Consider the following 14605-nt stretch of genomic DNA (forward strand, 5'->3'; position numbering starts at 1 on the left):
TTTGTTTCCAGGTCTGTTTGCATCTGTTTCTTTTTGCTTGCCTCTGAGCAGAATGCCAGTAGAAATTGTGGCTTGTGGTGTTGCTGCAACTATCAAAGATACTTTGGCTGTGATAGATGAAGAGAGAACACAATCTGAGTGACATAGTAACATGGTGCATCTAAAAATTGTAATATTTTGTTGGCAGAGAGAAGACAAAGTTGATTTCTAATGTGGTTTAGGAGCAAGGAATCCTTAGTTGTTTTGTGGTACTTTGGCCTCAGTTTTCTCATCTGCAAAGTGGGAGCACTGGGCACTAAGGGCTGGGGTAAAGAGGAGGCAGAGGTTGACTCTGTACCTGAGGACTAACTACTTCCCTTCCCCGTTCAACTGGAGCCACTCAATCTTTATTTTTTAAAGCTGAGTTATGCATTTAAATTAAATGCATATTATTTAAAATAAAAATAATATTTAAAATAAAATATTATTTAAATTTATTTAAAATAAAATACTCTGTTGCTTCAAAAATGTGAAAACCTCCAAACTGTGTTGTCTTTTGGGCTTCTTCCTGCTCTAAAGATTATTATGGCTGTAAATAAAGCAAAGTTATATTTTTCTTGACTTTCTAATATACATTAATTTTGTAAGAAATTTTCTAAAATGAAACAAAATCCAGCTTTAAAAACTTTTTAAAAGATTTTTTTTTTTTTTGGTCTTTTCTCTCTGATTTGCTTAATTGCAGCACAAGTTGATTTTTTTTTCTTTTTCTTCCAAAATTTGTTTTACTCTGACAATCAAAATTCCACTAAGAGTAGGAAAAAGTCATAGCTGTGGTATGGAGCAGAAAGGTAAGTATCATCCTTAATATTCCTTTGTATATTTTCGTACTAGGCCAGTACTTAGAGAAACTATGACATAGTTGAAATGTGAATTCAGCATCATTCCTCTCTCTTTTCAGCAATTTCTTTTTCCAGGGCCCTTCAGATGACCTCAATGAATCATAATGGTGAAAAGAACACAAAATTTTTTTTGCCTAAATGTATCACTTTATAGATGTGGAAAATGGAACTCTGTGAGAGGGATGAATTTGTGTAGGATAAGGTAACCAGCCATAACTCAAACTGGTCTTTTCTAGTTCAGTTCTCTCTAGTTGGTCTAGGAAGCCTCCTGGTGCTTCAGTTTTCTTACTGTAAAATGGGGATGATAATAATAGTATCTACCTCATAGGGTAGTCTTGAGTATTACATGAGAGTAGAACACTTAGAACAATGTTTGGGCTATGGAAAGTTTCCAATACTTGTTTGCTGTTATTATTATACTTCCACATTTTGCCAGCAGGCTGCCCAAGGTGCACACACTAATGGAAATACCCCATTTGGGGACCATGCTGCTGTCTTCCATTCTCAAAACAAGTCACTATAAAAATTTCCTCTTGTGGCATTCTATTCCCCGGGGCACTGTTTCTCTGCTTGGTGACACTGGAAGGGTAATTGATTTTATTCAGATAGATGAACTCCATGTTAAAATATTGCTTAATGTTACCATTGCCTAGTAATAATACCTTAACTCAGTGAAAACGTATGCGCCTCCATAAACCTTAAAGGGCTGACTTTAATGGGACTCACTTCAGATTTACCTGGTAAGTGAGTGGGTAAGTCATTTTTCATTAAACAAGTCTTTTGTCTTACCTTGAGGTACTGCCTTCTCTGCTAGAATGCATGGGGCCAGCCAAGCATCCTCATCACTCTCACCTGTAATTTCTTGAAAACGAATACCAATTACGAAGTGGGTGAGCATTTATGATTTAGAGACCATTTTTTTCCTTTGTTAAGGTCAGGTGAATGGAACTTGAGCAGTGAAGAAAAACTAGTCCTCACTTCTGATCATTTAATGGATAGAAAATTAATTCTGAGAGTGTGATGGAAAGAAGTATTACCTGTCATTGAGGAAAAATACTGTATAGGGCATGCCCCACCCTGAATCTCAGGAACCCTGAGAACCAGGTTTGAAATAGCACCTGGTGGTGGCCTCACCTAGAAGGAAGTTTGACGGACCCTTCTGTGATGTCGCTTGCAATCATCTTGGGCATGGATTCCCCCAGTCCTTGGTTCCTCTCTTCCTCTGTCCTCCCTCTCTGACTCCCAACTTCATACCTGGTCCCGTTCTTCCAGAGCATTCTACTTTACTGACATTGTGCATGACCTAGAGGAACCCTGACAGTGAGTTGCAGCTTTGTGGAGCTGAAACTTTGTCACCAACCACAGCCGCCCAGCCAGCCCCCAGGAGGGACCCTCTTGAGTAGCGTGTGGCATTGAACTGAACAAACTTACCTCCTCACTGTTGGTATATTTTCTCCTTTTCTTCCGCACGAGATAGGGTTGCGGGGAGAGAGAGAGAGGGAGGAAGGGAGGGAGAGAGACAGAGCGAGAGAGCGAGAGCAAGCCCCTTTAGCAAGAAAACATCAAGACTTTCCGAGTGTGTGGTTCCCTTCGTCCCCATCAGTCGCTTTAATATTTCAAAATGGACCCGGTTCTGTGGCGGGTCCGAGAGTGAGGCTGTGGGCGACCTCCAGGCAGAACCTCCACAGAGCCTCGCGGCTGCTGCGTGCCCCGGGAGGATACGGATTTCCCTTCCCTCCTACTTGCGCGCGGAGCCCAGATCTTGTTGAGGTGCGGGTTCCGGGAGCCCACGCAGCTCCGCAGGTCGGTGGTGGCCGCGGCTGCCCTGCGGGGGCGGGTGTGCCCGGCCGGGGTCGGAGCCGCGCGTGTGCCCGGCAGACGGCGGTGCCCGCGTGCCCCTCCCTCCGCGCCCGCGGTGACAGCCCAGACGCCAGCCCGGGCGCTGACAGACGACTTTTCTCACTTGTCAGTTTTCTCGTTTGTCAGCAGAGCTGCTGGTAAGTGAGAGAAAACAGAGGGGCGCGAAGGCAGCGCGGCCAGAGAGTGAGCGGGGCGCGGGGCGCTGGGCGGAGCCGAGTGCTCGGCCTCCGGGTCAGGCCCCACTGCCCGCGCAGGCTCCCGCTTGGCTCAGTCGCCGCTTTTCTCTCCCTTTCTTCACTTTCTTCCTCTTCCTCTTCCACCTTCTCCTCCTCACTTTCTCTCCTCCCCACCCAGTCCTCCTTTTCTCCTCCAAACCCTTTAGCCGCGCGCGCTGATCGCTTCTGTGGCTTTGTTTGGGGGTAGGGGGAGAATACAAATAGACCTGAGGTGCTTTCTCTTAGAGCAGAAGCCCTATCCTTATCCCTATCCCAATCCCAATCCCAATCCGTATCTCTATGCCTATCCCTGGGCATTAGCCCGGGACCATGGCTGGTTCCCGCAGCTGCCTCCGGGGCGCACCTGGGGCCGTGGTTTCCCGCGATCGGAGTTCGCTCTAAGTCTGAGTCTGGGGGCGCAGAAGGGGGAGCGCGCCGATAAAGTGCCAGGCAAACGCGCGCCGCGCCCGGCTGGGCATCGCGGGCTGGGCGAGGAGACGGGAAGGGGATAGCCCAAACTCTCTCAGCTTCACCGCCAGTGGTCACCTACCTGCAGCTATGGAGTCCCCAACCAAGGAGATTGAAGAATTTGAGAGCAACTCTCTGAAATACCTGCAACCGGAACAGATCGAGAAAATCTGGCTTCGGCTCCGCGGGCTGTAAGTCCACCTATTTACTTCTCCTGCCCCATTTCCCGCTCCTATCCTTATTTTACTACACATCCGCAGTCACGACTGTTCACCCCGTTCCTGCATGGCCCTTTAAATACAACCCTAGAAGTTCCACAACTGCTGCTCTGTTAATTACAGTCACTGCTACTTTTCTTCCAACACAGAGAGGGTTGTCTTACTGTCTTAGAATGGCTTACTCTTCCAAGTCATGCTTTTTGGGGGGTTAAGGAGAGATGTCCTTTGATGAGTCAGTTATGGTGGCCCAATACTCAGTGAGGTGTTTCTGATCCTTTTTGCCCAGGGAGAAAAGTTTGGGACCCAGACAGGGACTTTAAATTGAAAGAAAAGTTTTTCTCTGCAAACTGCTTGCAAACACTAGGGCAGGTGGTCCAAAAACTTACCAACAGTTAAAATTCAACATGCATTCTGGCTGCTACATTTCTCTTTTCCCTCTCCTTAGCCCAGTCGAACTTCTGATATTTCCTAGGGTTCTTTTTGGTGGAGAAATGCTTACTAGAAGGAAAAGTTCTTGTGGAGAAAGTGGGGGGCAGAAACGATTTTGGAGGTTTCTTGCAATATTCGAACAGCGAAATAGTGGCCAGAATTCTAGTTGCCCTGGTGGATGGAGATCTCTGAATTTCATTCACCTCATTGGGTTCTGTCTGTTTTTGGGTACTGAGGAGAGGTGACCTGAAAATACGTGATATTTCCTGAAAAAAATATTTCATCATCAATGAATTGCTGGTCACTCCAGTCAGAAGCTTGAGGGATAGCTGTACGTACATTCACAGTTTGCTCCTCAGTCACTAGGCAAGTCCCAAAGACACCTTCCATGATTACCAGATACTACTTTCATCAGACATTTGGCATCAGATATATAGTGTGGTTTAAAAATATGGTTTTTCTCCAAGCATATTCTCTAGACATTCTGTTTCTAACAAGGGCACTGATGGGAAAACCAGCTTCCTGCCAGTTTGTTTGTTTTGCTGCTGTTATTGTTTTTGAAAGCACACACACAAACAAAAGACAAATAAAAAATGTGTTGATCTAAGTCAGCTTGATATTCGAAGTTTCTAAGGAGAAGCATTAAGGTAGTATGTGTTTCTTTAAGAGGTCCTTATTGACAGGTGCAATTTATAAAAGCCATTCCATATATAGTCCAAGTGAGCTTCATTGCCATTGATTTCAATGGGAAACCATGCCAAATAATTGGATTTTTGACTTGTCTAGCCACCGCTAGTGGAGGCTGTAAACTTATTTGGAAACCTTGTCTCTAGCTGGCAGGCTTTCCTGACAGTTTAGATGCCTGCAACGCAGCAGCTCTCGGAGTGGTGTTTATAGTAATCTCATTTTATATGCAGTGAACATTACGTCCGATTGTATTGCGCTGCACACAGAAAGTTTGTTGTGTCCACAAAGTCTGGGCCCGAAGTATATAATGTGAAAGTGTTGTCGAGCTGGTTTCCTTGCCATGCTTACTAGAGGGATTCATATCCACACACCCAGGAACAACTTCTCTTGGGCTGCTTTTCAGTTTAAATCGACTCCATGGAGACATTTGGGCTAGAGACAAGTGTTTGGTCAAATCAGCAATGCTGAGGCAGGAACTTGTGCGGAAAAGCATTAGCACTTACAACACTCTGTCTTGTAGCTTTCTCAGTTTCATATCTGCTAGGCTTCTCTCCCCAAGGTGTTGCAGTGCAATGTAGCCACATTTTCATTTTCTAGTCTCTTGTATCTACTCAGAACCTAGTGCTCTTGAACATGGAAAGTGTGGGGTGATTCTTCCCCAAATGTGTGTTTTTGGATCCCTCTACCTATCCTTCCCAGCAAACATGCTGCCCAACAGCAATCACGTAAGATCTTTAGCTTCATTTTCCAATTTGAAAAGAATATGCTATTAGTTGTTATTATTATACATATTTTTACCAGTATATGATGCTTACCACTTCTTCTTCTTCTTTTTTTTAAATGTTAACAGCAGTGCTAGAATAAATAGCTAAAGACTCTGGAAACCAAAGCACACACTCTTTTATACAACTTGGAATAACATTTTTGCAGTCCACAAGTTGGAATAACACTTTTGCAGTCCACAAAATAGAAACCCTTAGGAGAAGGAAGGGTGTGTGCATATTTGTCCACACAACAGATTGTCAGTAAGAGAAAGGAAGCTGCTCTTTCAACATTTTAGAAAGGCTCAAACCATAATTGGATTTTCATATCAATTTATTACCATGACACCTTTATAGAAAGGGCTCTGTAGGTGACCACAGATGGTGAGGAATTCAGTTCAACTTGTCTGAGAGACAAGTTCAGGATATGCTCATCATCTCATGCCTGGATTATTCAATGGTATCTCATCTCCTTCTTGTTTGTATTTCCAGTATTTAATTTATTGTTGCATTTTTCATCTCCTCCATTAGAATGTAAGTTCCATGAGGACAGATACTTACTCACTGCAATACCTAAAACAGCATTTAGCACATAGTAGATGCTCAAGCAATAGGTGATGAAGCATAAAAACCCAAATGTGAGCTTTTAAATATTCAAAATGAAGATAAATATATATTTAGGACAGCTTATGGCCATGAGACCTGTCAACGCAATGTGCCATGAGCTAGCTGGGATGCAGGTTTTATTAACATCATTGCCCAGGTTGGGGCATAGAAATCTAAACTGAGGTGGGAACTGGGCCAGATGTGTGGCAGAGTTGTGGCCCAGGGCTGAATCCCACTGCTGTGATCGTGCAGGCTTTCTCTTTCTCCTCTTTATAGCCCTTCTTTCACACTGGTGAAGGGTGGTCTTTACCAGAGCAAGAGGATTTTTGTGGTTATCACCTGCAAAGAATCAACAGCTGAGGATACTACAGGGCAGTGTCCCCTATACATTCCAACCCCTATCCATACCCTGCCATGCTTTATTTTTCTCTAGCACTTCCCACCGTCCGAATGCTGTATATTTATTTTTAGGTTTATTGCCTGTCTCCCTCAGCTAGAATATAAGCCCCATGAAGACAGGGTTGTTGGTTCGCTTTGGTCACTTGCTTTTGGTTTGCTTTTTATCCCCAGTGTCTACACTTCCACCCAGTATACAGTAATACATATTTGAAACATAGAGCTGTTTTACATATTTCTCTAAGAAAGAATTAGGAAGAACTCTTAACTTAGCATTGTAGCATCATCAACATACTAACAGTGCATCAAAGATTGGAAATGCAAGTTTTGAACACTATCTTAGCTGGGATTATAGACGCCTGCAAGCCCAGGTGTCTGTTATGATGATGGCGCCCATGCCCCTTGAGCGAGGTGCTGCACACTAATGCTCAGAGGCTGGCTATGATTCTAGGGCGGGTGCTGGTCCTCAGCCTTGCTCTGCGGCCCTGATGATCTTATGCACATGCTCCCATTTCTCTAAGTGAGAAGAGAACAAATACCGCACACCTGAGCTTTCTTAATTGAAACTGTCAGAGGGATGCTGTCCTCTTATTCTTTGGAGAGGTGCCTCATTTTTCCTTTTCCATAAACCTCAGTTCGTCCCAATGAGTTGTTGTCATACCTCTTTTCACTGGAGGACTGGGTAGAGTTTTTGAGTCCCTCTCAATTGCTTTTTTTGTTACAGAATCTTCCAGTCAGGGAAATAGGGCTGTGGGTGTTCTATAGACCCCCGATGAAGCCTCATAGGGCTCCTTGGGTTTGAGTAATTGGGTCATGACTGTACCTTGGGTCCCGACCAAAAGTTTTTCTATTGCCAGCCTGCTAGATGATGACAGAAAGGTGTTTCTATGCTGCATTTTTGAAAAACTGAGAGCAAGAGAGCAGGTTTTACTTATTCCTTGGCATTTATTGTCACAATTATAATTATCTAATCTCATATATTTATTTTGCCCAACTATGAGGTAGTCGGTATAATAAATTTTATGCTTATATAACACTCCATGAAGATGATGATGCTTTTTTGCATTACCTAAAGTAATATTATTAATATAAAGGCAAGAGAATGGCTATTAAGTTAATAGACTGCACAACTATTGTTTTTGTCTATGCAGCAAGCTTCCCATCCACCTTACTATGCTAACAGACTCTACTCCTCACCCCAGCATAGAACAACTGGCCAATCACAGAATTTACCTTCCAGGCAGTAAAAGTTAGTCTCGAGTAGGGTATGGATCCCAAACGGAAGCATTAGAGTCTCTCATTGACATTTCTGTATTGACTGTGGGAAAGGGAGGCTTTTGTTTTCTTCTGGACTTTCATGGGGCTGCCATTGGATCCATTTCCCACCTCACAGAGAAGACCTTTTTATGATAGGAGGCAGTGAGGCCAGTGCTCAAAAGGAAGCAGAAAAGATGAGTGGAAATCCCTGGGTCAGCTCCTGGAGGTCCCAGTTCCTGTAGATGTGTCTCCAGTTCTGTCAGCTATCCCAGCTACATGAGCTAGTTAGACTCTGTTTTTGCTTAGGATGTTTTGAATTCAGTTTCTCTGTAACAGTCTTAACTAATACCCTATTGATGTACAGAGAAGTTAAGTGACTCTTCCAACCTACACAGCAAAGATGAGAAAAGTCATAGGCAAAAAAGTCTGGGCCTTTGGTTTTAAATTTCTTATTTAAGCCCTCTCTGTGTTTTCTTTCTATTTAACTGAATTTTTAAATGATATAATTAGTGTTCTGGCAACATGGGATTACTCAATTAACATTTACTGAGTGTCCATTAGGTGCCAGTCAGTTTGCTAAGCCCTGGGTTTGCAAAAGTAGGTAAGATACTTACCTGACTTTCAGCAATTTGAAGGCTAGTGGCAGAGACTGACATGAGTACCTGGAGGTGATGAATATAGTTCCAGGGGGATGCGGGGGAAACTACCTCTACCTGGGAGGGCCAGACTACAGACTGGTGAAGGGTGGTCTTTACCAGAGCAAGAGGATTTTTGTGGTTATCACCTGCAAAAAATCAACAGCTGAGGACACTACAGGGCAGTGTCCCCTATACATTCCAACCCCTACCCATACCCTGCCATGCTTTATTTTTCTCTAGCACTTCCCACCATCCGAATGCTGTATAGTTTATTTATTTTTAGGTTTATTGTCTGTCTCCCCCAGCTAGAATATAAGCCCCATGAAGACAGGGTTGTTGGTTCGCTTTGGTCACTTGCTTTTGGTTTGCTTTTTATCCCCAGTGTCTACACTTCCACCCAGTATACAGTAATACATATTTGAAACATAGAGCTGTTTTACATATTTCTCTAAGAAAGAATTAGGAAGAACTCTTAACTTAGCATTGTAGCATCAATGAATGCTACATTGATACAATGTAGTATCAATGAATACACAGACTACAGTGAATTGTGTATTCATTCTAGCAGACTCATCAGAGTCATAAGGAATAAACTTGCTTAGACTCTTTTCATTAATGTCAGCCTTTTGCAAAAATGCAAAGAAACCTTTTACAAAGGTGAGAGAAAAACAAGGAGTCTTGCAGGCAGCCCATAATAAACTAGCTGAGATTTCTGAGCTGTTCTTATGGGCTACTGGCAAAGTTGCTTGCACTTAATTGAGACATGGCTTGAGTTCTAATGAATCTTCTCTATGTTCATCCCTCATTGAGAATTCCCCAAGGAGAGAATATGGTTGGGTCTATTTGCTGTCATGCAACATGGAACTATTGGAGAGAAATCTCCCCCGTCCCCTCAGAAGTAGTTGGCCCCTGAATTGGTCCGGGTAACAGGATTACCTTCTCCTACTAATCAATGCCTAAGAGCCTTACTTTCCTTAAAGGTTAATGTGTGGTATCCTCTTGCAGCTCATCTAGTGCAATATTGAGGGACAGATAGAAGTTTAGTCATGAGAGGTGATGCTGGAAAGGAAGGCAGGGGCCGGGTAGTAATACATGACATTTAAAATTTTACTTTTTGTTTTACACAAAATTATATATGCTCATAGTTTGAGGAGGTGAGTAATTGAACACATTTTACTATACAACAAAAAAGTGCTGTGTTCTAGGTGTTCTTTCATATCTTCTAGAGAAATATATATATATTTTTATGATACATATTATTTTTAGAAGTTTGTGTTTTATCCTTTCAGTTATAAGAAATTGTTAAAAGATGTTAAGCTGGAGAGTAACAAAATTAGATTTGAATTTTAGGATTGTAATTCTGGGAAAAGGGTGGAGGACAGATTGGAGATGAGACTCGAGGCCTGGAGACCAGTTGGGGAAGATGCCTGATTTGGGGTAGTGCTGCTGAAGATGAAAGAACAGGGGGCATGTTTGAAATGAGAATTGACAGAACATAGATTTAGAGCAGAGAAAGAAGAGCAGTTGTCTTGCGAGTTCTTTCAGCTTAGACGTCTCGGTGAATTTGGTGTTATTTGTCTCGTTAGGGACTATGGAGATTAGAGCAGGCTTCGATAAAGCAGAATGATGAACTTGGGTGTAGATATGTTAAACTGGTAGTCTCTGGAATGTTCAAGTAGCTATTGGTGATGGCAATATCGAGCCATGGAGAGACCTTTGGCTTGGAGCGGTGGGTCTGAGAATCTTGGTTCTTAGTTAAATTCTTGCAAGGAGATGACCCAGGGAAGAGGGCATTGCCTGAATCTTACCAGAAAAGCAATTCCAGAAGAATACTTTAAAAAATCGTTGTTTGTTTCCTCCAGATTACATATTTAGTGTATTAATTGGTCCTTTTACTCTCCCATTCAGTTGGAATTGACAGATCGTTCAGCATATTTTTATTGGGTTTCCATTTTGTACTAGGTGCTAGGAGCTTCAGAAGGGATCTGAAAATATCAGAAGAAAATCCTTACCATCAGGAAACTTAGAATATATTGAGGGAAATAAGATAGTTCTCATACAGGTGAAAAGGTTAAAAATCAACAACAAAAGGGAGGGCAATAGTTAACTGCTGACTAAGTGATAGGGATGCTACATGCTAGGATTCAGAGAAGGGAGACATTTGTGTTTGAAGGACTGTTTTTGAGTCTTTCTCTTCTTAATAAAGATCAAGTTAAATCTCTCTGAAATACATTCTTAATGTATACTAAAAGTGAAAAAATGTGAATATCAAAAGGGGTTAGTAGATTCTCACATTTACGGTGAAATTTTCTTTACTTGACTACTCATACAGTTTACTAGTACATCATCACTTGATTATTGTAATTTGGTTATGCTAGTGTATTAGTTAATTACAACTCAATGTTTAGCAGCGGAGTGCTGAATATTTTGACTGAGCTTTACAGCATGCCTCTGTCAGTTGGGAAGCAGCCCTCAGCAGAGAGGTTTGCACATTACCATCTCTAGTTTTTCAATCTTTAATTTTCTTTGGCTCATGGAAGACTACTTTCCTTGGTTTCCATTTCCCCACATGGAAGGAAAGTGTTTATAGGACCTATCTCCTGGCTTTTTGAGAAACAACTAAAGAAATGATTGTTATTAGGTTAATGCAAAAGTAATTGCGGTTTTTGCTATTAGTTTTAATGGCAAAAACCGCAATTACTTTTGCACCAACTTAACAAATATGAGCCACATTAAAATAGACTGTGACAGCTTTGAGAATGACCATCACAGGTTTCTCACTAGCAGTAAAAATGAATTCTACAACAAATGCAACACTCTATTTCTGGAGGAAGTATACTGAATTCATGTAAAGTGTTGGTATTCTTCAGGCTTTTATTGTACTCTTTATACAGAGTCCTCTTGACAGCTGTTATTAAACAAAATAAATGAGTGTAAATGACCGTAAGACAAAGCTAGATGTTCCTAGCTTGTGAGATTATGAAAAAACTTAAAGAATAATTCCATCCAGAAGATATAAAAATTGATAATTTTAGGTAATGAGTTTTATTTACATAGTTGAAGGATACACATCCATATGCAGAAAATTCAGTCATTCATTCACTTACCAAATATTTCTCAGGCACTTACTGTGTTCCTGGTGCTGTGCTAAGCACCAGGGAATTCGTGGAAAACAAGATAAAGGCTCCCTCCCTCGGGAGATGTTCAGTAGAGGAATATATTAAACAATATTTCCATAAATTACTACCTACTGTGACAAGTGCTGCAAGAAGTCCAGCACAGGGAGCTATGAAAACATAGAAGAGAGGACCCAAACCTGGTCCAGGATTCAGAGAAGGTTTCTCTGAAGAAAAGACTGATGCTCAGACATGAAGATTATGTAAGTAGTAGTTAAGTAGAGTTAGGGAAACGTATTCTAGGCATTTAAGCCCCGGGATGTTTATACCTGCAAAGATCTAAAGACAAGAAGGAGCATGGCCCCTCTGAGAAAATGAAAGAAGGCCAAGAAGCTGCAGCGCAGACTGGAAGGCGGGGAAGGCTCTAGACACAGTTGGAGAGGAGCCAGGTTCGACTTCATCCACCAGGGGGCGTCAGCAAGGGGAAGCCGTTATCAGTAGGCATGGACGTGAGAACTTTTTAGGAGGTAGACCCAACAGGACTTGGATATGGGGGATAAGGAAGAAAGTGGAATCAAGATCATCTCGCAGGTTTTTAGCTTGAATCCCCAGGTTCCATTTTCTTAGATTAGGATCACTGAGGGAGGAACACGTTTGCAGGTCTTGTTGTGGGTGGGAACAGAATGAATGGGGGTAGAGAGTTTAGTATGGGATGAGTTCAGTGTGGGACATACTGACTACGAGGGGAGATATGGGGAAGGCAAGAGCAGTTGGATAAGTCTGGAGATTAAACAGAAGGTCTGGAGATATAATCTATAGCCCAGCAAAGTAAGCAGAAAAATTCTGTGTATATCTGAATGATGCCAAATTAACATATCTATAAATTTTATAAGTAGAGAATACAGTTTAGTATGACCCCTAAACAGTCTGAAGGAAGGTTTCAGAAGACCAAAAATTTATGTATATTTTCTCATTGGCATTTACTTTTTCAAAATATTGGCATTTACTTAGGCCAGCTAGTAATCATAACTTTACTTGAAACTTATATTGACTACTTAGTATCATGCCCATCACAACATACGTTTGGAACAGAGACAGAAACCGGTATGGTCATTCCCAGTATTCCAAGGGCAGAAAGAGGCCATGACCCTGGGAGCCAAATGGGATGAGCCCTCATCATGGACCTTCTGGGAGGTAGAGGGCACTGCCATGGGGTTGAGACCTGAAGCCTGGAGCCTAGCCCATTGCAGAAGGGCCAAGTGAAGCTTGGCTGCGTGGAGGCTCTCTGGGTCTGGCAAGAGGCCTTTCTGCAGTTTAGGTTCCATTAAGGGGGCTTGGCCTCCCTGTGCCTGCTCTAGAGGTGCCTCCATGGATATGGCTGGGCCTTGTCTCCTGGAACAGTCCACAGTTCTGGCCACAGTGCTCCCTCACTGCACTACCTCTGCCCATTCATGCCCTTTCTCTTCTCTTTAAGGCCTTCCATCTATTTTTCTACCCAAATCCAAGGACCCATTGCAAGGACCCAGTATTCAATGTTCTGCTAAAATACAGCTTTCCTTTCCCTTAAGGCCACCAGAAGCGCAATAATTTAGACAATCAGTATGACAGTGGATGGAGCATTTTGTCTGAAAGTCACAATTGGATATCCAAATACCATTAAACTGTTGTTTATCCAGATTCCAAACAAAGAAAATGCTTAAATAACCAAGACTTTTCCTGTAGTCTAGAGATACATCTAGATACATACATAAACATGGTAGTGAAAGATTAATCTTTGAAAGCTCCTTCCAGATGTTTTAGGAGTAGTTCAAATTCAGACTAATATCTCGACACTTATTTTTGTCTGTCTCTCTGACTTTTGTCTAAGGATGACCTACAAAAGTTTATTGCATTTAGTATACCATTCCATGTGGGTGTCACTGGAAACTCTGTCTGCTAATGTGAGGAATTATAAACACTTTCATAAATAAGGTCTTGCCTAGCTCATTAGTGAAATAGAAGGATTAATTATCATAAATCAAGCCTCATAAATGTTGTTTCAGAACTGCTATTCTGACTACAAAATCACTGACTGAAATTAGTCATTGGTAAAAAAATGAAAGAGTCATTCAAAGCGCCAATTTCTGGGAGATTTGGCATAGTTTCAGTGAAGGTAACTACTATAGCTCAGGAAAATTTGCTTCCAATGCTCATCTGATTTCAGGTGACAGAAGAGCTCAAAATGGTCCCCAAAAATGCATCTGCTAGTTGGCATTTTTTTCCCCTGTATTTTGGACAATGGGCTCATTTTGCCATATTTAAATTGTTGAGATTTAGAGAGTGTGTTCAAGGAGGCTTACAGATGATGCTACTACAAGATAGAATTTTAGAGGAAATAGGAAGGACTCATGCTCCCAAGGAGTCATGGCACTGACTCAGATTCACCTGGAATTGTAAATGACCAGCAGCTGCTTTCTGCCAGGAGTCGGTTTTGATAAGAGTTGGGAGGAAGGGCACAGAGTGGGGAGAGGGAAGGAACACTGCAGGAGTGGGTAGGCAAGGCTTAGAAAAATTAGACTGACATTGAAGTGAAACTCAGCAGAAGATTACAGTTTTTGTTCTGGCTAAATCTACAAGGGGAAAAACAAAGTGGAGGATTGAAACAGCTCTGTGGATAATTCAATTAGAAAAAAACCCTACTCCTCCCCTAATTACAGGGATAGATCTGTGAAGAGTGAGATTTTGTCTTAATCCTTTGGATTTATCTCTACTTTGGCAGTGCTGTCACAGATATTAAGAGATATTTTTGCTTTTAGCTTTTCTCATTGATGTTTATTTAAGTAGGAGACGGGCTCCCAGGAAGAAGGTCGCAAAAATCGCTTCCATTCCCACCCACACAGTTTTGCAGTACTTATAACACAGCAAGTGGTTGTAAATACGTGAATAGAGGACTAAATCAGTTATGCAAAAAACGTACTACTTGGGCTTCCACAAGCATGACATTTGCTTTCTATTTTCTTTCTCTAAAAACCTTTCCCTGTTTTTTCATTGGTGCTACTGATTAGCTCATTGCCGGCTTTAAGCAATAGACTTTTAG

The 14605-nt window shown here is 42.0% G+C and overlaps 1 protein-coding gene across 8 annotated transcripts in view; it reads left to right on the forward strand.

Annotated features, from left to right (window-relative positions):
- The window catches only part of PDE1C (phosphodiesterase 1C), a 634171-nt gene that overhangs the window by 213973 nt on the left and 405593 nt on the right, over nt 1–14605 (forward strand). For 2 of the 8 annotated variants that reach the window (XM_073008992.1, XM_073008994.1), the window contains exons 1-2: nt 2359–2875; nt 3510–3612. The exons of 4 other annotated variants lie outside the window; for them this stretch is intronic. In XM_073008992.1, the coding sequence (XP_072865093.1) occupies nt 3512–3612 (101 nt within the window). In that variant the 5' untranslated portion in view covers nt 2359–2875; nt 3510–3511. Of the gene's footprint in view, nt 1–2358; nt 2876–2953; nt 3613–14605 lie in introns of those variants that run through there. 2 more of the 8 variants (XM_073008993.1, XM_007981675.3) reach the window with 1 other exon arrangement.

The sequence above is a fragment of the Chlorocebus sabaeus genome, chromosome 21 (assembly GCF_047675955.1).
Source record: "Chlorocebus sabaeus isolate Y175 chromosome 21, mChlSab1.0.hap1, whole genome shotgun sequence".
Lineage (NCBI taxonomy): Eukaryota > Metazoa > Chordata > Mammalia > Primates > Cercopithecidae > Chlorocebus > Chlorocebus sabaeus.